This window comes from Lepus europaeus, chromosome 6, assembly GCF_033115175.1.
Source record: "Lepus europaeus isolate LE1 chromosome 6, mLepTim1.pri, whole genome shotgun sequence".
In the NCBI taxonomy this organism is placed as follows: Eukaryota; Metazoa; Chordata; class Mammalia; order Lagomorpha; family Leporidae; genus Lepus; species Lepus europaeus.
In genome coordinates, this window is record NC_084832.1 from 35,651,321 (window position 1) to 35,674,412 (window position 23,092).

At 38.2% G+C, this 23,092-nt stretch overlaps 1 protein-coding gene across 6 annotated transcripts in view; it reads left to right on the forward strand.

Moving 5' to 3' along the window:
* Nucleotides 1-21,457, forward strand: part of MYCBP2 (MYC binding protein 2) — a 301,875-nt gene extending 280,418 nt beyond the window's left edge. For all 6 annotated transcript variants that reach the window (XM_062194062.1, XM_062194063.1, XM_062194064.1 and 3 more), the window contains 9 exons: nucleotides 825-953; nucleotides 1,330-1,462; nucleotides 3,676-3,779; nucleotides 4,717-4,905; nucleotides 5,702-5,809; nucleotides 7,043-7,252; nucleotides 16,135-16,242; nucleotides 16,835-17,000; nucleotides 20,369-21,457. In XM_062194062.1, the coding sequence (XP_062050046.1) occupies nucleotides 825-953; nucleotides 1,330-1,462; nucleotides 3,676-3,779; nucleotides 4,717-4,905; nucleotides 5,702-5,809; nucleotides 7,043-7,252; nucleotides 16,135-16,242; nucleotides 16,835-17,000; nucleotides 20,369-20,484 (1,263 nt within the window). In that variant the 3' untranslated portion in view covers nucleotides 20,485-21,457. The remainder of the gene's footprint in view (nucleotides 1-824; nucleotides 954-1,329; nucleotides 1,463-3,675; nucleotides 3,780-4,716; nucleotides 4,906-5,701; nucleotides 5,810-7,042; nucleotides 7,253-16,134; nucleotides 16,243-16,834; nucleotides 17,001-20,368) is intronic.
* The last annotated feature ends 1,635 nt before the right edge of the window (nucleotides 21,458-23,092 follow it).

The window sequence follows — 23,092 nt, forward strand, 5'->3', positions numbered from 1 at the left end:
AGGTAGGAAGGAAAGCAATAAGAGAATCAATGTGACACCCTCATTCACAAGCCTACATAAAGGGGGCATGATGGATTTAGTCAAATTCACTGCAGTGGAAACCTTTATATACACACTCTCAACATTTTCTTATTCATGTTCAAGTTTCAAAACTGAATAATTTATTCACTTAGCATACGGAATGTGTAGCTACATAACAGGTAAAGTATGTCTTAAGTCATTAAGCAGAGCATATGTGTTCATTTTATTCATCACTGAACTTGTATAATACATTAATTGTTGAACTTAAGGTCTTGAGACATTTATAGTTAGTTATACTCGCCATCCTTCTACTGTTTCAGTTTTTTTTTTTTAAGATTTATATATTTTTATTTGAAAAGTAGAGTGATAGAGAAGAAGAGATAGCAATCTTCCATCTCATGGTTCACTTCCCAATGATCACAGTGCCCAGGCCATAAAGGACTGGGCTGGTCCGGGCTGAAGCCGGAAGCCCAGAACTTCATCTGGCTCTCCCACATGGGTGGCAGGAGCCCAAGTGCTTGAACCATCTTCTGCTGCTTCCCAAGGTGCATTAACAGGAAGCTGGATTGGAAGCATAGCAGCTGGGACTCAATCCTTTGCTCCAATATGGAATAGCCAGTGTCACAGGCAGCAGCTTAACCCACTGTGCCACAATGCCAGTCCCCATTCTGTTGAATCTTCATATTCTAAATTCTTCATAGACTTCAGAGCAACAGTCTGTGATTGATGTACATCCGATTTACGTGATAGTCTTGACGTGTTCTTGTTAATCTAATGTAACATGTGGAAATGTCTTTCTTTAGCCTATGTGTGATAACCATGATGATGGTGAAACTGCAGCTATTATTTTATGCAATGTTTGTGGAAATTTATGTACTGACTGTGACAGATTTCTTCATCTTCATCGACGAACCAAAACTCATCAAAGACAGGTGAACGTTTCTGTCTTTATACTTAGAACGGTATCTGGAACATGAAATATATTCAGTAAATTCTGAAATAAATGTGGGACAGGAGGTTGGAGTAGTGGGGAAAAGTGACTTTTTGAATCAAAGGCCTTGGCTGAATTCCCAGATGTCTCACTTACTTTCAACTGTAAGTTAAGCAACTTATTTAATCTTTTCAGGACTTGGTTTCCCCATTAAAAGTGGGGGTGGTGTGAAGATTATAGAGAAGGTTGAGAATACCTGGAACTTCTTAGAGAGCTTCATAAATAAAAGTCATTATTGTTGAATAATTCAGTTTTATACTTCCTCTTTCAGGGTAATACATAAATATATTTTTTCCTTTCTTTAAATGAACTAATAGGTCTTTAAAGAAGAAGAAGAAGCTATAAAGGTTGACCTTCATGAAGGTTGTGGTAGAACCAAGTTGTTCTGGTTGATGGCACTGGCGGATTCTAAAACAATGAAGGCTATGGTGGAATTCCGAGAACATACAGGTAAAAAATGACTAAAGATTGAGCCGTGCCTATTTATTATGACTAAACTAGATGTTTTTCCAATTAATATGAATAGTGTTGAGTGACATTCTGAGGTTTAACTATGACATCATTGATCACAATCTGTATTATATTTACTAGACACAGTATTCTGTGATAGGAAGAACTTTAGACTAGTTATCAGGAAACACTAATTAGCTGTGGGACCTAAGCAAATCATTTAACCTCTCTAGAACTTGTCTTCATTTGTAAAGTGGTTGTGCAGAGGCACACATGACTGACAGCCTGTGGTTGTACAGAGGTACACATACATGACTGACAGTCTTTAACAGTATTAGATATATTCCCATAACTAGCCCTCACACACTATGGGGGCTCCATAGCTACCATGCACTTCCCCTGTAGCCCATTTCTATATTGTGAGTTGTAGCCTCACAGTAAGAATTGCAGCACTGTGTGAGCCCGGAGATCTCTTTTCTCTATAAGGTTACATGATTTTATGACATTTTCATAGGCTTTTGTAGACCTATTGCATCATCAGAATTTTTTTGAAGGGTACTGTTCCCACTGATAGTAACAAAATAATAGCAAAAGTGAGCAGATATTATTTTAAACAAATAAGAACTGTGTATGTTTAATATACTTTTATCTCCAAAGTATAATGCCTTGGAGTTTTTTGCTTTTTTTTTTTTTTTCCTAAAGCAGGTTAAAGTTGCATTGAATTTTTTTTTTTTTAAGATTTATTAGTTTGTTTGAAAGGCAGAGTTACAGAGAGGCAGAGGCAGAGAGAGAGATCTTCAGTCTACTGGTTCACTCCCCAAATGCCTGCAAAAGTCAGAGCTGAGCCAATTTGAAGCCAGGAGCCAGGAGCTACTTCCAGGTTTCCCATGCAAGTGCAGGGGCCCAGGTACTTGGGCCATCTTCTTCTACTGCTTTCCCAGGCCATAGCAGAGAGCTGGATCGGAAGTGGAGCAGTCAGGGTTGTAACTGGCACCCATGTGGGATGCCAGCACTGCTGCCTTTTTTTTTTTCTATGATTTTTATGTGCCATATATTTTGTTCATTAGTTTTCTAGTGCTGAACTGTCCTTATATTCATAATATGAACTATCCTTTTAATAAAAAAACTATTTTCTGTAATTATTGCTGAATTCAGTGTGTTAATATTATATTTGAATTTTTGGTTATCTGTTTAAAAATGAGCTTGGTCTTTAATTTTCAGATCTTCCTGGGCTCGCTTTTCCTGTTGTTCTGTTCTTACTTTATGGTTTCTGTTGCTGCTTTTTTTTTTTTAAAGGTTTATTTTATTTATTTGAAAGAGTTACAGAGGTAGAGACAGAGAGGTCTTCCATCTGCTCATTCACTCCCCAGATGGCCGCGATGGCTGGAGCAATGCCAATCCAAAGCCAGGAGCTAGGAGCTTCTTCAGGGTCTCCCACATGGGTACAGGTGCCCAAGAACGTGGGCCATCCTCCACTGCTTTCCCAGGCCATAGCAGAGAGCTGGATCAGAAGAAGAGCATCCGGGACTAGAACTGGTGCTCATATTGGATGCCGGTACTTCAGGCCAGGGCTTTAACCTGCTGCACCACAGTGCCGGCCCCTTTGTTGCGGCTTTAAATATTTCAGACATTGAAATGTCTTTTCAAATTGCAGAGTCCCTTGGATAGTAATTCCTCTGTTTTTCAAGTTTCATACTCTGTTTATAGACTTCTCTTATTGCCTTATAATTGTGTTATTATATGAAGATAATTAAAGATTCCCTTTATTTTGTATATGTTAAATTTTTACCTACTTGGTATTGTATTTGGAGTGGCAGGGGCTTGCCATATCTGCTCAGTCTGTTCGTTTGGCTAGTCATCTAGTCTGTCTTTTACTGAAAAAATATTAATAAATCAGAGATTTATTTGGCTTCAGTAGGTCTTCAGTTTCTTATCCTTTTTTTTTTAAATTCTATTTAAGTTATACAAGTTTCATGTATTTCATATATACAGATTTAGGGACATAGTGATACTTAACCTTTATCCCTTTTTTGATGATTACTTACTTTGTAATTAGGACAGCTTGCTTGCCTTCAAGTATAAAGATGCCAGGCAATTTCCCAGGGATATCAACTGAGACACAAACATGGTTTGCCTATTAAAAAATGACCACCTATCTTAAAACGTGTAAGAAACATATCCTTAAGGACTTTTTTTTTTCTGCTCGAACCTAGGCAAACCCACCACAAGTAGCTCCGAAGCATGCCGCTTCTGTGGGTCCAGGAATGGTACGGAGCTGTCTGCAGTCGGCAGTGTCTGTTCTGATGCAGATTGCCAGGTGAGCGTGCAGTTGGGCAGTCAGGCCTGCCTGGCGAGGAAAATAGCACATATGCCCACGGGACACTTTGACTTGGGGTAAATAAGAGCTGTAGCTCAGCATCACTGCAGTTTTCTAAACTAGTTTATTACTTTTGTCAACATTAAGTGCTTTATGGAAGCTAGAGAATTAATCATATAAGGCTCTCAAACGCAAATCAGACTTTCTGTACTTCCCAACTACAAACATTACATGTATTTAATGTTTAATTTTGTACTAGAAATAGTTTAAAAATTTATTGACTGCATTTTCTGTACATCTTATGTACTTTGTTCACTTATTTCCCTAAAATGAATTTTTTTAAGATTTATTTATTTATTTGAAAGGCAGAATTACAGAGTGGCAGAGACAGAGAGAGAAGTCTTTCATCTGCTGTTTCACTCCCTAAATTTGCACCACAGCCCAAGTTGTGCCAATCTGAAGCCAGGAGCCAGGAACTTTTTCCAGGTCTCCACGTGGGTACAGGGACCCAAGTACTTGGGCCATCTTCTGCTGCTTTCCCAGGCCATAGCAGAGAACTGGATTGGAAGTGGAGCAGCTGAGACTTGAAACTGCGCCCATATGGGATGCCAGCACTGTAGGCGGCGGCTTTATCTGCTACTCCACAGTGCCAGCCCCTAAAATGAATTTCTAATATCTGAGAGTTCTTTGTCCTGAATATGTATTTTATCATTCCATGCTTTCTAAATATTTTTGGTTCCTCAGTTCAATAAATAAGAATATGGATAATGCTCAGATATTCAGAAATAATTTTTTTAATCTCTATTTTGGCAGGGAGAGTGCTAACTTGGAGATTTTACATCAGGAACTTTTGCTTCATGATTAGTCATAATAGCTATAACTACCAAGATGTTTGCCTTGTTGATCATTATCTATCATCATAATTCATCATTAACAGGAATATGCCAAGATAGCCTGCAGTAAGACCCATCCTTGTGGCCATCCATGTGGAGGTGTTAAAAATGAAGAGCACTGTTTGCCCTGTCTACATGGCTGTGATAAGAATGCCACGAGCCTGAAGCAAGATGCTGATGACATGTGCATGATCTGCTTCACCGAAGCGCTTTCAGCAGCACCTGCCATTCAGGTTGCCTCTGCCTTAACATGCATCTGATCTCTAGCATGGGGAAATCTAAATAGATTTGTCAAATATTAAAAATATTGAAATCTCCTTTTATGTCATGGGGCAAAAGGTTCTATTAATATATTCATCTACCAGGCTTTTCAGAGAAAACCTGTTTCTTCATGCTCTGCTTTCCTTTTCGTGTGCCCAGCTTTACCTTGTGATTTGTATGAACCTGCGTAATTAAGACATGTACAAACTGTTCATAAGAAGGCAGAGTTGCTAGATTGTCCAGGAGCTGTCTCTCCTGATTTTCTGAAATCCAGAATGATTTTTACATAGCATTACATAATTGATCTACACATAATGACATATACTTCTATACATAATAGAAGTCACCATTGGATTTGCTAAATAAGGGATTTAACTTTTACAAGTTTATACATATATTTTCAGTTCTTGTGATTTCAAGATAATGAATATTCTCAAACATATCTTAAATCTTTAAATCAGTGGTGGTTCTTCTTTCTAAGCGATAGAAAAGTGAATAATGACACATTTCTCTCTAACCTGGCTTACTTTGTATCAGTGACATTTTATACAGGTGGCATTAATATATGAATGGCAAAAATTGAGAAAAGCTGAAGGCTTTGTTAAAATGTCTCAAATAATATAAAGAAGTGGTGAAATTTCATTATCTTTATTTATAAATTTTGCTTCTACCTTCTTTAAGTAGCACATTACATTGAACAACCTCCCAGTTAGATAGATGTTTATCATTAATTCATGTGCTTACCTCCTTCTTGTTTCTTTATTTAAGCTGGACTGTAGTCACATATTCCACTTGCAATGCTGTCGACGAGTTTTGGAAAACAGATGGCTTGGTCCAAGGATAACATTTGGATTTATATCTTGTCCAATTTGCAAGGTATGGGAAGAAACTGAAATTATCTCCTTCCTATTTATTTTCATCTTTTGACTTCAGAAATACATATACATCAGCATCTCTGTGTGCTTCCCAGTTTATTTTTTTTAACAGCAGTCCCCATAAGTTTCAACCTCAGTTTCCAGGTGATCCCTGAGAATATTATGAAGTCTTCCTAACTGCTACCATGCATTTCAAAACAGCTATTGTCAATGAAAAGATGGCTCCACTAAATTAAATGTTTCCCATGGTAGAGTTCAGGTAAACATCATCATGCAGCACTCTTTCAGACCTCCTAAGGGTCTACATCACATGACACAACATGGGCTGACTACAGATAGAAGAAGGTACTTGGAGATGCTGATACCTACCTTTAAAGAGGGAGTCAGAACCTTCAGTGTCATTAGAGTCTTTGAGAGCTAGCTAAATAGGCAGAAAACCCTTGACATTTTGACGTGTTTCTATGAAAGTAGTAAGCAGAGTAGGAAGTTATTTTGGCAAGCTAATCATGGCTTAAAAAAATTGTTAAAGAAGAAATGTGACAGTGCCTATCTTGCTACTTCATTCTATTTTTTTTGTTGTTCTATTAAACTCTCCCTGTTATTTTCTGTCTTCATAATTGCAGACTGGTGTAAGAAGTATAACATGGGAGAAGGCAGTCATTTCTTTTTAGACTGAGGAATCATCAAAAAGATTATAGTATCTTGTTCTCCCTTTTAATATGGATGCCACAGAGAAAAGTCACAGTTAGGAATCTGGAAAGTTACATGAAGGTGGCATAGAAAATACTACCTGCTTATTCCTGTCACCTGGCATTCTGCTCTGTCTTCAAGGAACCAGAGCATGCATGCACACACACACAAACACACACATACCACCACCACAACAACAAACAAAGCGGGAGGGTACCATATTTGTGGCAGCCAGGTAACATTTATTCCCAGCACAGCTAAGCAGTGGGAGATATATTTCAGATTCAGGAAATATGAAGCCAATAAAATAGGATTTTCCTGCTCTGGGCCCTGTTTCCCTCATTTGTTGCCCATCTTTCCTGCTTCTGGGAAAATATGTGTTTATAAGGACTTTGTAGGAATATTTTTAAGCAGCAGTTTATTTAGAATATATTCACTGACAGGATGTCTTCTGATACAGTGCTTAGTCCTTAAATGAATGCTCATGTTTGTTGAATTAACTAATTAATAATTCTGTTAAAGAATTTAACTTTTTAAATTTCAGAACAAAATTAATCATATAGTTTTAAAAGACCTGCTTGATCCAATCAAAGAACTCTATGAGGATGTCAGAAGAAAAGCCTTAATGAGGTTGGAATATGAAGGTCTGCATAAGAGTGAAGCCATCACAACACCTGGTGTGAGGTTCTATAATGATCCAGCTGGCTATGCCATGAATAGATATGCATATTATGTATGCTACAAATGCAGAAAGGTATGCTCTAAGTTATACTATGTTTTAGGAACTAGAGATTATGTTTAAGAGGTCAAATTTTGTAATGATGTCTGATTTTTCTAACATTTTAAGTTTGAAGTTAAAATTGAAATAGTTTGGTACGGTGTTTTGTTTTTTAAGATTTATTTATTTGGAAGGCAGAGTTTACAGAGAGAGGAGGAGAGACAGAGTGAGAGAAAGAGAGATCCTCCATCCACTGGTTCACTCCCCAGATGGCCAGAACAGCCAGAGCTGGGCAGGACTGAAGCCAGGATCCAGGAACTTTATGTCTCACGTGGGTGGTAGGGGCTCAAAGACGTGGGCCATCTTCCACTGCCTTCCCAGGTACATTAGCAGGGAGCTGATGGGAGGTGGAGCAGCCAGGATTCAAACTAGTGCCCATGTGGGATACTGCTGCCACAGACTGCAGCTTCACCCACTATGCCACAACACTAGCCCCTATACGGTGTTTCAAGTTGAACTTACTTAATTTTTTTGGGTTTTTTTATGTAAATAGACTTTCTCCAAAATGTGTAATGTCTCTACACAAGCTGCTTCCCAGCACTAACAACCTCCTGTTGCCCAATCCAATTTATTATTTTTAATGTGTTTTACTTGATTTTTAATTTAACATATGTACCTTGTCTTATTTCCACATCAAAATATACAAGTACATATCTTTTTATCTAAGAAGAGATTGTTTATCATAATTAATGTACTATAATACATCTAAACCATCCAATATCTGTGAACATTTAGGCTGCTTCTGATTGTACACATATCCATCTGTATTTGTGAGAATTTACAAATTCATTGGATAAATTTTATTAGTCTTGTGGGGATGAAAATTACATTATTAAAAGCTCAAATATTCATATTAAATATGGATTTGTTGCTTTGGAAGATTATCAGATACTTATAATTTATCCTGAGTGTTGTGTTTTCTCATAGAACTTTCCTTATTTTTCTCTTTGGCAGTTCAGATTTACTTAATACTCAGTATGAGCTCACTGCATATTGGGCAGCAAAACATTTTCTCACTTGTCCTTGACGATTATTTAAGGTCTCTGTGGGTCATGTAAGATTTGAATCAGAAAGTGAGAGTCTTCCACAGCACTGCATGGACCTCCTTGTTCCACAAACAGCAGATGACAGGGTTGCACATGGGTGTGACCACCATGTAGATAAGTGACAGCACCTTGTTGAGTCCATGGTCTTGATGCGGCTGGGGCAGCAGTAGGTGAAGATACAATTGATTATTGAGTAAACTTCTCTTATTTGACTCTGTTAACTGTTCTTTCCTTAAAATTCTTCTTGCCTCTCAGAATAGTACCCTTCTGATGTCTTCCTTCCCTTCTAGTCATTTGACTTTAACTCCTTCATTGGGTTCTTTTTATTTACCTACCACTAAAGTGTTTGTTTTTCTAGAGCTCTTGCCTACTACTAACCTAACCTTTGGTGATATCTATTAATCCATGCCTTTCTTTGCCCACCACCAGTCCTGTTATGACCTTCTAAGACATTTGACATATGGATATAAATATCCAGTTGTCCATCAGACATTTGAATCCCCCCAGATACTTCAAAGTTTTCACATCTTGTATTGTATTCATCAACCTTGAGTCTCCTGATGTCTAATCCTTACTTCCAAGGCCTGTCAGTTCTCTCACTAGCTCTCTGCTGAGTCCTTTTTTTCTGTTTCATCTTCAGCAACCGTAACCGTTTTCTTTGGTAATCAATAGTAGCTTTTTTTTTTTTTTTTTTTTTTTTTTTTTTTTTTTTTTGGACAGGCAGAGTGGATAGTGAGAGAGAGAGACAGAGAGAGAAAGGTCTTCCTTTTTGCCATTGGTTCACCCTCCAATGGCCACTGCGGCCGGCGCATCTCGCTGATCCGAAGCCAGGAGCCAGGTGCTTCTCCTGGTCTCCCATGCGGGTGCAGGGCCCAAGGACTTGGGCCACCCTCCACTGCCTTCCTGGGCCATAGCAGAGAGCTGGCCTGGAAGAGGGGCAACCGGGATAGAATCCAGCACCCCGACCAGGACTAGAACCCGGTGTGCCAGCGCCGCAAGGCGGAGGATTAGCCTGTTAAGCCACGGCGCCGGCCTAATAGTAGCTTTCTTACTGAGCCCTTCTCTGGCACTGCTAAGGCCTCCATTGCATACTTTACACTTAACAGTGCTACTAGTAGATTAGTATTTCTAGGTCTTGCCCGGTTCTTCAGCTTATAATCCTGTAGCCCCATCTACCTCTACAGTCTCACCTCCCAGTTTGCTGCTATTTACACTCCATGCTTCAAAATACTGAACAACTTGCATATCCCCAAACTCAACCATGTTTGCTCACTCTCACATCTCCAAGCCACTGCCCAGGCCATTTTTCTTCATGGAATGCTCTTTGCTTCTTCACTGTGAACATTTTACTCACTCACCACCATCCCCATATACATAATGCTTATATGCACAGCCAAACCTGTCATATCCTCCTTCAGAATTCAGCTCATATCTCACATCCTCTGTAAAGTACTTACCACCACTGCCACCACCATATGATTTTATATTGCATACATCCATCACAGCACTCATTATTCTGTTTTATGATTACTGATTCATTTGTCTCTTTGCCCAACTTGATAAATTCCCTGAAACCAAAGACTGTGTTTTTTCATACAAAGACCAATGTTTTTCGTTTTTCTGTCTCTAGTACATTTTTATCTCTACTACTTGTCGCTTACTATGTACTAAGTTAATTAGATAATGAAAAAATGTGTGAAGGAGTGACTAGATGAAACATGTGTAGTTCCCCACTGTAATAAAAAGAAATTACATCAGTGAATGGAAGACTAAATAATAGATGATAGCCAAAAACCATTAACATATAGTTATAATACTTGCATTGTTAAAATAATACAATATCATATCCATGTTTAATGTGCTGAACACCATAAGTGAATATTGTGCTACCACAGGATTGTCAGTCACATGCTTGGGAAACCAGGCAGAGGACACAGGAAAGTGAAACATCTGGAATAACCTGTAGGCCCCCAAGACCAATTGAAATCCATTTAGGGCCAAATTTAGCTGATAGATGACCATTTATAACCTTTACATCAATGGAGCCTTTCTTTTGACCTGATTTTCTAGTGCAGATAATGGCTTTATATTGACTCAGCTTGTTTATTCCCAATTTGGATATAGCTTTTTGACTGTGTGACATTGTGTGCATGCAAATTGTCCCAACTCCTTGGCCTCATTTATTTTGTACCCAGAGAAAATACAAGTAGCAAATCATCCATCATGATAATTTCATTTATTTGAGTATCTGTGTTGGATAGTCTTGAGTTCTTGGATATAATGTAATCATATAAATATGAGTAGTATTCCCAACAGAATTACCAAATTTGCCTTTCTTTTTAAAAATGTTGATATGATTAGAAGGTTCTTAAAATTGATTTTTTTTCCTTTCCCTTTAGCTTTAGTATTGTTCTCCAGTAATAACTTATTTTAGGCTTTTTTTTTTTATTTTACAGTACTATAACTTGGGGGTTTCTAAACATATTTTTCTAAATTACAATATTAAAAGCAATAAAAGAGAATATGTTAACATTTCAAACTGTGGAAATTACCCAAATTTTGCCCTGAAAAGGCTATTTTTATTTAGTGGTTAATGTATTTATTATCCTGTATTTATATTCATTTAAAGCACTGTACCTTCTTCTGTCATTTATTTGAGAGTGCAATGCTTGAGCTCCCTACCATAAGCATGAATCCATCCCAGAAATGCATTACCTTTATTTCCTACCCACATCTGCCCTAAGTCAGCATTATGGACATGTACTTGGCTTTGCAAGAGATAATAGACAGTTGTAATTTTTTGAAAGCTTTTATTTAATAAACATAAATTTCATAGGTACAGCTTTAGGAATATAGCAATTCTTCCCACCATACCTGCCCTCCCCCCAAACTCCCATCCCACCTGCTATTCCCTCTCCCATCCCATTCTTCATTAAGATTCATTTTTAATTATCTTTATATACAGAAGACCAACTCTATACTAAATAAAGATTTCAGCAGTTTACACCCAAACACAAAGTATAAAGTACTGTTTCAAGACAAGTTTTACTCTTAATTCTCATAGTATAACTAATTAAGGACAGATGTCCTACATGGGCAGCAAGTGCACAGTGATTTCTGTTGTTGATTTAACAATTGACACTCTTACTTATGATGTCGGTAATCACCCGAGGCACTTGTCATGAGCTGCCAAGACTATGGAAGCCTTTTGAGTCCACAGACTCCATCAGCATTTAGATAGGGCCATAAGCAAAGTGGAAGTTCTCTCCGCTTTTCAGAGAGAGGTACCTCCTTCTTTGATGGCCCCTTCTTTCCACTGGGATCTCACTCACAGAGATCCTTCATGATGGTCATTTTTTGCCACAGTGTCTTGGCTTTCCATGCCTGAAATGCTCTCATGGATTTTTAGCCAGATCTGAATGCCTTAAAGGCTGATTCTGAGGCCAGAGTGCTGTTTAGGGTGTTTGTCATTCTCTGAGTCTGCTGTGTGGCCTGCTTCCCATACTGGATCATTCCCTCCTTTTTAATTATATCTATCGTTATTAACAGGCACTTAGTCTTATTTATGTGATCCCTTTGACCTTATTCCTATATATATATGAACAGTTATACACTTAAAAAATCACTTTAACTAGAAAATGGCATTAGTATTATCCATCCTAATGGGATTTGGAGTCCCATGGCAAGTTTTTAGTTTTGCCATTAGGGATAAGTCTGTGAGATCATGTGCCGAACTGTACATCTCCTCCCTCTCTTACTCCTCCTCTTATTTTTTACTGAGATCAATTTTCAATTGGATTTAAACACCTATAAATAATTATGTGTTAAATAAAGGGTTCAACCAATGGTATTAAATAGAAAAGAATAGTAAAAAAAAATAAAAATAATCTGTTCCTTGACAGGACAAGGGCTGATCAAGTCATTGCTTCTCTCATAGTGGCAATTTCACTTCTACAGGTTTCCTTTTAGGTGTTCAGTTGGTTGTCACAGATCAGGGAGAACATATTTGTCCCTTTGGGACTGGGTTATTTCACTAAGTATGATGTTTTCCATATTCATCCATTTTTTTGGAAATCACCAGATTTCACTTTTTTTTTTTTTTTACTGCCATGTAGTATTCCATAGCGTATATATGCCATAATTTCTTTATCCAGTCCTCTGTTGACAGGCATTTAGGTTGATTCCAGCTATTGTGAATTGAGCTACAGTAAACATGGAGGTGCAGATAGCTCTGTTTTTGCTGATTTCATTTCCCTTGAGTAAATTCCGAGGAGTGGGATGGCTGGGTATTAGTAGCTTTACCAGTTTGCATTCCCATCAACAGTGGATTAGGGTACCTTTTTCCCCACATCCTCACCAGCGTTTGTTGTTTGTTTATTTCTGTATGAAAGCCATTCTAACTGGGGTGAGATGAAACCTCATTGTGGTTTTGATTTGCTTTTCCCTGACAGCTAGATCCTGAACATATTTTCATATGTCTGTTGGCCATTTGGATTTCCTCTTTTGAAAAATGTCTGATAAGTCCTTGGCCCATCTCTTAAGTGGGTTGTTTGTTTTGTTGTTATGGAGTTTCTTGATCTCTTTATAGATTATGGTTATTAATCCTCTATCAGTTGCATAGTTTGCAAATAATTTCTCCCATTCTGTCAGTTGCCTCTTCACTTTCCTGTGTATTCTCAATTTGATGTAATCCCAGTTACTAATTTTGGGTTTGGCTGACTGTGCCTCTTGGGTCTTTTCCAAGAAGTCTTTGCCTGTGCCAATATCTTGCAGGGTTTCTCTGATGTTTTCTAATAATGGTGTCGTGGATTAGATCTTTAATCTATATTGAGTAGATTTTTGTGGGAGGTGTGAGGTAAGGGTCTTGCTTCATATTTCTGCATGTGGAAATCCAGTTTTCCCAGCACCGTTTGTTGAAGAGACTGTCCTTGCTCCAGGGATTGGTTTTAGCTCCTTGATCAAATATAAGTTGCTTATAGATGTTTGGATTGATTTCTGGTGTTTCTATTCTGTTCCATTGATCTATCCATCTGTTTTTGTACCACTACCAGGCTGTTTCAATTGTATCTGCCCTGTAGTATGTCTTGAAATCTGGTATTGTGATGCCTCTGGCTTTGTTTATGTTGTGTAAGATTGCTTAAGCTATTTGAGGTCTCCTATGCTCCATATAGATTTCAGCATTTTTTTCTAGATCTGAGAAGAATGTCTTTGGTAGTTTGATTGGTATAGCATTGAATTTGTAAATTGCTTTAGGAAGAGTGGACATTTTGATGATACTGATTCTCCCAATCCATTAACATGGAGGATTTTTCTTTTTTTGTCTGTGTCTTTTTCTATTTCTTTCTTTAATGTTTTATAATTCTCATCATAGACATCTTTGACATCCTTAGTTTAGTCCAAGGTATTTGATTTTTTTTGTACCTATTGTGAATGGGATTGATCTTAGAATTTCTTTCTCAGCCATGGCTTTGTCTGTGTATACAAAGGCTGTTGATTTTTGTGTATTGATTTTATATCATGCTACTTTACCAAACTCGTCTATGAGTTCTAGTAGTCTCTTAGTGGAGTTCTTTGGATCCCCTAAATAAAGAATCATGCTGTCTGCAAATAGGGATAGTTTGAATTCCTCCTTCCCAGTTTGTATCCCTATGATTACTTTTTCTTTCCTAATGGCTCTGGCTAAAACTCCCAGTACTATATTGAATAGCAGTGGTGAGAGTGGGTATCCCTGTCTGGTACCGGATCTCAGTGGGAATGCTTCCAACTTTTCCCCATTCAATATGATGCTGGCTGTAAGTTTTTCATAAACTGCCTTGATTGTGTTGAGGAATGTTCCTTCTAAGCCCAATTTGCTTAGAGCTTTTATCATGAAAGGGTATTTTATTTTATCAAACACTTTATCTGCATCTATTGAGATAATCCTATGGTTTTTGTTCAGAGGTTTGTTAATGTGATGTATCACATTGATTTATTTGCAAATGTTGAACCATCCCTGCATACCAAGGAAAAATCCTACTTGGTCTGGGTGGATGATCTTTCTGATGTGTTAATGGAATCAATTGGCTAAAATTTTGTTGAGGATTTTTGGGTCTATATTCATCAGGGAAATTGGTCTGTAATTCTCTTTCTCTGTTGCATCATTTTCAGGTTTAGGAATTAAGGTGATGCTGGCTTCATAGAAATTGGATGGATTCCCTCTCTTTCAATTGTTTTGAATAACTTTAGAAAAATTGGAGTTAGTTGTTCTTTAATCGTCTGGTAGAATCATCCAGTCCTGGGCTCTTCTTTGTTGGGAGGGCCTGTATTACTGATTTAATTTCCATCTTGGTTGTGGGTCTGTTTAGGTTTTCTGTGTTTTCATGGCTCAATTTAGGTATGTTATATGTGTTCAGGAATCTATCCATTTCTTCTAGGTTTCCCAGTTTGTTGGCATACAGCTCTTTGTAGTAATTTCTGATGATTCTTTTATTTCTGTGATATCTGTCATTACATTTCCTTTTCCATCCCTAATTTTATTGATTTGAGTCTTCTCTCCCCCCCCCCTTTTTTTTTTTTTTTTGGTTAGTTGGGCCAATGGCATGTCAATTTTGTCTGTTTTTTTCAAAAAACCAGCTCTTTGTTTTGCTGATCTTTTGCATTGCTTTTTTATTCAATTTTGTTGATTTCTTCTCTAATTTCAATTATTTCTTTTCTCCTTCTAGTTTTGGGTTTGGTTTGCTGTATTTTTTCTAGATCCTTGAGATTCAATGATAGCTCATTTGTTTGGTGCTTTACTAATTTCTTGATGTAGGCATCTATAGCTATGAACTTTCCTCTTAACACTGCTTTTGCTGTATCCCCTAAGTTTTTGGTATGTTGTATTGTCATTGCATTTGTTATCAGAAATGTTTTTATTTCATTTTTGATTGCTTCTATAATCCACTATTCACTCAGGAGCATGTAGAGCATATGCAGCAGTTGTATTTTTTTAAGACCTCTTGGTCTTACTTTCACTACTTTCATTTCATTGCTATGAATTGAACAGGAATTGTCTCCCCAAATTCATGCAGACTTTTAAACTCCAAAATCTCATGTTAGCAGTTAATGGATTAATTAAGGTAGAGGTTTGATCTAGCTGCAGTGGCTGGGACGTGGGCTGCATGGGATCTAGCTGCAGTGGGAGGTCCTTAAGTCATAAGGATCTTGGACAATAGTTCTCAAAAGAAAGTTGATTATTTAGACCAAGTTTGGCCCAACTCTCCCTCTGCTTCCTGGCTCCCTATGTACCTATCTACTACTGCTAGCGTCCACCTGATGCCAGACTAATGGGACCAACCAGTCTTTTTTTTTTTTTTTTTTTAATACAGGCAGAGTAGACAATGAGAGAAACAGAAAGAAAGGTCTTCCTTTTGCCATTGGTTCACCCTCCAATGGCCGCTGCGGTGACCGGTGCATCGCGCTGATCCGAAGGCAGGAGCCAGGTGCTTCTCCTGGTCTCCCATGCGGGTGCAGGGCCCAAGGACTTGGGCCATCCTCCACTGCACTCCCGGGCTGTAGCAGAGAGCTGGCCTGGAAGAGGGGCAACCGGGACTAGAACCTGGTGTGCCGGCGCCGCAGGCGGAGGATTAGCCTATTGAGCCACGGCGCCAGCCCCAACCAGTCTTGATCTGTGACCTCTCAACTGTAAGCCAAAATAAACTTTTTCTTTCCCAAGAATCTCTTCTCAGGTGTTTTAGTTAAAATAGCAAAAAGCTGACTAATATACACTTATAGTGTGTCACTCATGTCAGAGTTGTCTTTTCTCTGCTGTCATCTAAATGTTTTCCTCTTCAGGCCTATTTTGGTGGTGAAGCTCGCTGTGATGCTGAAGCTGGACAAGGGGATGACTATGACCCCAGAGAGCTCATTTGTGGTGCCTGCTCTGATGTGTCAAGGGCTCAGGTGAGCAGAACATTTTATTAAAAAGGATAGTATAGAAACATTAAAATTATATTTTTTAATAAATATAAAGCCAGTATTGTGGAAAGTTAAACCAGGTTTTTTCCCATGGTGTTTTCTGATAATTGTATCACATTGTACTATTTTTTTAAATTATTTTATAGATATCATTCCCATGGATGTTATTTTCATTTCATAGTTTTGTTTTCTGTGAAATGGTCACCATATTTGAACAAGCAATAAACGTATGTGTCACATTTTCTCAAGCTTTTTAGGTTTTCTCTTCAAGCAAATCTTCACAGTATATCTGTACAATTGGGAGAGAGATGAAATAGTATTAAATTTTCAACTTGAAAGACCAGGAAACATTCACAAGGAAATTGAGTAGTTGATGGAGATGGGTTCAGAACATGGGGCTTTTTCCAGACAACTTGGGTTTTTGCAGGCTACGTATGCTCTCAAAATAGGAACTAATGAGCTATGTATATGACTATCCTAAGTAAAATTGAAATAGTCTCACTATAACGTTGAATCTGTCTCTCTCTCTCTCTCTCTTTTTTTTTTTTTTTTTTTTTTTTTTTTTTTTTTGCTATAGATGTGTCCCAAACATGGCACAGACTTTTTGGAATATAAATGTCGCTACTGCTGCTCAGTTGCTGTCTTTTTCTGTTTTGGAACAACACATTTTTGTAATGCTTGTCATGATGATTTTCAAAGAATGACTAGCATTCCTAAGGAAGAACTACCACACTGTCCTGCAGGTATGCTTTTAATATTTTAAAATCAGAATTGTGATCTCTAAGGGTACTTGAAAAAGTTCATGAGAACATGGAATTTAAAAATAGGGGTTTATTTTGGTGCAGAAACATTTCTGGGGCAAAAAAAATTGGCTTTAAATACACAGAAAAATGTGCATTATAAAAAATCTGTGCTTGGATTTCAAAACATTTATTGTGCCAAAATATTTGTAAATTCAGTTTTAATTCCATTATTCCATGAACTTTTTCCAGTATGCTGACATATGGCATCTACTTTTATTTAAAGTTTGAAGGAGAACTCTTTGCTTCATGTGGTGGAAACCCAATTCAAGCTAAACTAGCTCAGAGAGGCAAAGGGAATTTTTTGACCCCTTCATAAGCTTACGGCTTTCTCCATGAAGGAGAAAGTCCAGGTGCCCTAGGGTGAAAACTAGTAAAAAGGTTGCAATTAGGCATCACTTAATATGCTTCATATCCTCTTATATGGAACTTGTTATTCCTCTACACCAGGCCTCCGTGTGGTGGTGTTCAGTAATAGTAACAATAGCTAATATTTGGTGTAGACTTAAACCATTCCAGGCTAAGAACTTCATAAATACTATGTGTTTATAGTTTCCCCCTTTTATATCAGAAATGTTTTAAGTCCCAAAGAGGTAAATTAAATAGGACTTCATCCCCCAGTGAACTGGATAAGCTTGTTCCATCTGATATTTTTCTACCAAAACACTATTAGATTTCACATTTGTTTTGTTGAAAGCCAGCTATAGAAATCTAAAGCACTGGGGCCGGCAGGTGGAGCAGGTAAAGCCACCACCTGATAACAGCATCCCATATGGGCGCTGGTTCTAGTCACTGCTGCTCTACTTCCAGTCCTGCTCCCTGCCATGGCCTGGGAAAGCAGTATAACATGGCCCAGGTGCTTGCCCATGTGGGAGACCTATAAGACATTCCTGGCTCCTGGCTTCTGATTGGCCCAGCCTTGGCTGTTGCAGCCATTTGGGAAGTGAACCACTAGATGGAAGATTCTCTCTCTGCTTCTGCCTCTCCTTCTCTCTAATTCTGCCTTTCAAATAAATAAATAAATTTTAATAAAAGAGAAAGAACCTTAAAGCATTGTTCCCATTCCTCCCTCTGCTAATAAGCAGGGCCTATGCATTCTAGCATAAACCTAGCCTATTGTCCCAAAACACAGTAAAAGCGCCTTGTTTATAAGGAAGCTAAAAATCCTTTTTATATGAAAGGAAACTCATGGCTTGAAGCACAGTCACATAAGTTCCTCTTTTTTGTTGCTTTTGTTTTTGTTTTAAAATTTTTATTTATTTATTTCAGAGAGTTACAGACAGAGAGAGAGAGAGAGGTCTTCCACCCACTGGTTCACACCCCAAATGGCCACAAAAGCCGGAGCTGAGCGGATTCAAAGCCAGGAACCAGAAGCTTCTTTTGGGTCTTCCACGTGGGTGCAGGGACCCAAGCACCTAGACCATGTTATCCTGCTTTCCCAGGCCATAGCAGGGAGCTGGATTGGAAGTGGAACAGCAGGAACTCAAATTGGTGCCCGTATAGGATGCTGGCGCTGCAGGCAGAGGCTTAGCCTACTATACCACAGCACCGGCCTCTTTTTGTTTGTTTGTTTGTTTTTAAAAATTGATTCATTTATTTGAAAGGTGGAGTAACAGGATGGGAGAGACACAGAGATTTTCTAACAGTTGGTTGACTGCACAGATGGCCTCAGTGGGTGGCATGGGCCCAAGCACCTGGGCCATCTTCTGCTGCTTTCCCAGGCAGATTAGCAGGGAGCTGGACAGGAAGTAGGGGAGCTGGGTCTTGAACCGGTGCCCATATGAGATGCTGGCATTAGCAAACAGCAGCTTTTACCTACTATACCATAATGCTGGCCCCTATTTTCCTACTAATCTCCTTTCAGATATTTAAAAATTATTTTCTATTTTTTTAATTTCAGTATTTTCTTACTTTATTTGAGAGTCAGAGATCTCCCTTCGTCAATTCACTCCCCCAAATGCCTGCAACAACTAGGGTTAGAGCAGGCCGAAGGCAGAAACTCGCCGACCTTAACGGCCATTTGGGGGGTGAACCAACGAAAGGAAGACCTTTCTGTCTCTCTCTCTCACTGTCTAACTCTGCCTGTCAAATAAAAAAAAAAAAAGGCAGAAACCAGGAACTCAATCCAGGTCTCTCATATAGGTATCAGGGACCCAATTACTTAAGCCATCAGCTGCTTGCACATTAGCAGGAAGCTGGATTTGGAGGCAGAGCCTGAACTTGAACCCAAGCACTCCAATATGGGATTTAGACATCTTAACTGCCAAGTCAAATGCATTCTCCCAGATACTTTTTAAAAATAATGCTAATAAGTTTCTCAAAATATGAATCGTATGCCTATCCAATGACCAAAAGCATGTCTGCTAGGTTTTTCCCAGAGAGAAGTAACAATAGACATACAACTAAAGGACTCGACAGTTTTCCTAATAATTGCTCAGAACTTGAAACAATCTCAGTGTCCCTTACCTAGAGAATGGATATGTGCACTGTAGGGTATATCCACACAGTAAAATACTACTTGATGGGGCCGGTGGTGTGGCATAGCAGGTAAGGCTGCCACCTGCAATGCCGGCATCCCATATGGGCACCGGTTCGAGTCCCGGCTGCTCCACTTCCAATCCAGCTCTCTGCTATGGCCTGGGAAAGCAGTAGAAGATGGTCCAGGTCCTTGGACCCCTGCACCCACATGGGGGGCCTGGAAGAAGCTCCTGGCTTTGGATCAGCAAAACTTGAGCCGTGCAACCATCTGGAGAGTGAACCAGCAGATGAAGACACCCCCCCACCCCCACCCCACCGCCACCTCTGCCTCTCTGGAGCTCTGATTTTCAAATAAATAAATCCTTTTAAAATTTTTTTTAAAAAAATAATGCTAATAATGAGTCTTCCCATTTAAATTTTTTTTCACTTACAGAAAAAGTCTCATCTGGAATAATTTTCTGCTAAACTAAATTGAAGGATATTTATGAACATTTTGATTCATTTCTCTTGGCTTTAAAATGACTCATCTTTTATGTCAGTCATTTATTTATAGAAAAATCATTTATTAATAGAAAAAGCTCTGTAGCTCACAGTGGTTCTCTCTAGGCAGGATGTTATAGGTAAGGGACACAGTTACTGCCTCTGCTATTTATATCTAGCGTGTTGAATTTCTTATGGGTAACATTTTTACTAGTGAGTTAGAGAACCATTAAAAATTTTGAATTCTTTATTTGTATAATTACAGTCATATTATTTCTTTGAATAAGTTATGAGATTTACATGTCCATGTATATTTATCACTTATTCCTTTGTTTCCTTCAATACTTATATAGGTCCCAAAGGCAAGCAGTTAGAAGGAACTGAATGTCCACTCCATGTTGTTCATCCACCCACCGGGGAGGAGTTTGCTCTGGGCTGTGGAGTGTGCAGAAATGCCCACACTTTTTAGAACACTCAGATCCTTTGTCTACAGAGAGAACAGTTGCCTTCATCCCCCAGGAGGATGCGATGAAGTTTAAACTCTGCTCAGGATAAGGATGGGACCATTTTTACATCCATGAAAATGAACCATTCACAGTGCAAGAAGGATGCCAAATACCATGTACATAATTCTTGCTATGGAAAGTTTCCCTATTATTTTGGTTTATCTTCTTTTGAAACAAGACATCAAACTTGTGAGGTGTTTGCATGTGGCCATTACCGTCATTGGCCTGTGAAGCATTGGACATTTATAGATAATTGATATAATAAAAGAATCGCCACGCCCATGGACTAAGAATGATGCTGGCTTTTAAGCAAAAAAGAAAAATAATCATTGTTTATTGTATACTGCCTTTTTGTAATCCTGTACAATTGCATCACGGGTAGGGAGAAAAAAAAGAGGAATATTCTGGTTTATTTCCTAGACTGTTATTTAAAAAAAATTGTGTTAGGACAGCATATAAATGTAATAAGTATCACACTGTATATAAAGATATCAATGTTTGTCCTGTATAAGAATTACTAAATTACAATGCAGTTTCATTTAAACTTCTAGGTTAAGTTTGAGCCTGAAATTTTAATGAAGTGCAATACTGAGTGTGCCTCATTATCTTGCAGCTATAAACATATTGGAATGTACATGTCAATAAAACCACTGTACATTTTTATACAGTGATAAAGTCTGACACTTGTCTAAGGTATTGTTTTGAGAAACAATATTTAAACACCTTTAAGATCTAAAAATATATCCAGTTTGCCTTGTAAAATTACTTATCTACCAACGCAGCACAATCATAATTTTCTTAAGGAAAACAAGAGTAATAAAAAAGTACAGTGTTGAATCTTAGTTAAACTCTAATAGAAGATCATGAATATACATTCACATATGCATAAGCCAGACTTATACCAAAGACAGAAGGAAACATTTTAGAAATTATTCACTGTCTGTCTTCTTAACCAATGGCTCTTTGAAATTTTACAAAATAATAAAATCGCTAGTCTATTATCTTTTATAGGCTACAGTTAGGTAGATTTTTATTTTTTTTATTTGAGTCATGAAATTGCCAAAGTATTGTTTTATAGCTCATCAGAAGTCATGGTATCTATATCAGACAAAGGTTTTGCTCCATTTTATTTTAAATTCCCACTGTTGGAAGTAATTGAAGTTAATTTGTCAATTTTGAAATGATCCTCAAGTTAATAATGTTTGTGTTGAACATTTATGTGGAGATTAAAACAATCTTTGAAAAGTAAGGAACATTTTAAGGAGCAAAGATACAGAGAAAGGCATAAGGAAAAAAGTGTACTTTTAAAAACATAGAAAAATCTAGAATGGGATCAAAGAACAGTAAATAGTCTGACAATACTGGCTCAGGGTTGACTTAAAATGTTCCCAGAAAACAAAAAATTGGTACAGAGACTAAAACTGTTGCTGAGTGTACTCCCCAGAAGACAGAGAACAGAGCAAGGCCATTGTTAACACGTTTGAATGAAACCCACAGGCCACAGCAGTGAAACTGGCTTTCAGAACGCCATCCATATACCAGACTTTGTAGACACTTGACCATAAACAATATCATCTTGTATCCATTAGCTTTGCTGGCAGATTGATCAGCTCCAGTTTGTAATTGTGATGGAAAAGAAGGGAAGCAGGAACTGATTGAGATGGCTTGGGTAGACTGAGCCAGCTCAAGTTAATATTCTAGTTAATGAAAGGGATAAAGTAGCAAAGCTCTAGCATGTATATTCACAATGACTTTCCCTTACCCTCTTGTATGACAAAGCCATTTTTAATCACAGTGTCTAGCATCTTGAGGCTGTGGCAGGTATTTGGCCCAAGCATGCTATACACAAGACCATCCTGCAAATGCTCTGTGTGTCCTAGCAGTCAGGAAGTAGAAAGCAGTTACTGTAGTGGATGTTACTGGATCTTCCTGGAAAGAAACTCTTTTCCTGTTAGACTTTCAGGCCTAGGAAAAGCCATTCTCCTTAAACAATTTTCTGTCTACACTGTTTGGACCTGAAGCCTCCCTATTCTATCCATAAGCTAATTAGATAAGACATGCAGTAGCGTCTTCATTCACTTCCTGTTCACAGTGGCTACTGACTTGCCTTTTTCAGATTTTTCATCTCCAACATCTCTCCCTGCCCCCACTGTCACCGCCCTCCGCCTGTGTTTCTGACAGTGACTGGGTGATGGGACATTGCATTTTCCCGTAAACCACCAGTAGCCTGTGAAGAGCACAAGCATTGAAACCAGAAAGACTTGAGTTCTTTCTCCTTTTAGCCTGTGTGACCTTGAATCAGCCCATTGTAGTTTACAGTCTCTGTTTCTAAGAAACAATATTAAATCAAAATAAAATGAGAAAGTATTTAGAAAAGCACTTTAGCCCACAATAAAATATTGTTCAAAAGAGAGAAGCAGAGGAGAGATGAACATTGACTCAACACCTCCTAAATGGCAGGCACTGAATTGGGCTTTGTATATAATCCACCCGGCAACTCTGGGAGTAAAGCATTGGTAATCCCATTTTAGCTGTTTAAAGAAGCCAAATGATTTGCAATAGATTCCAGCT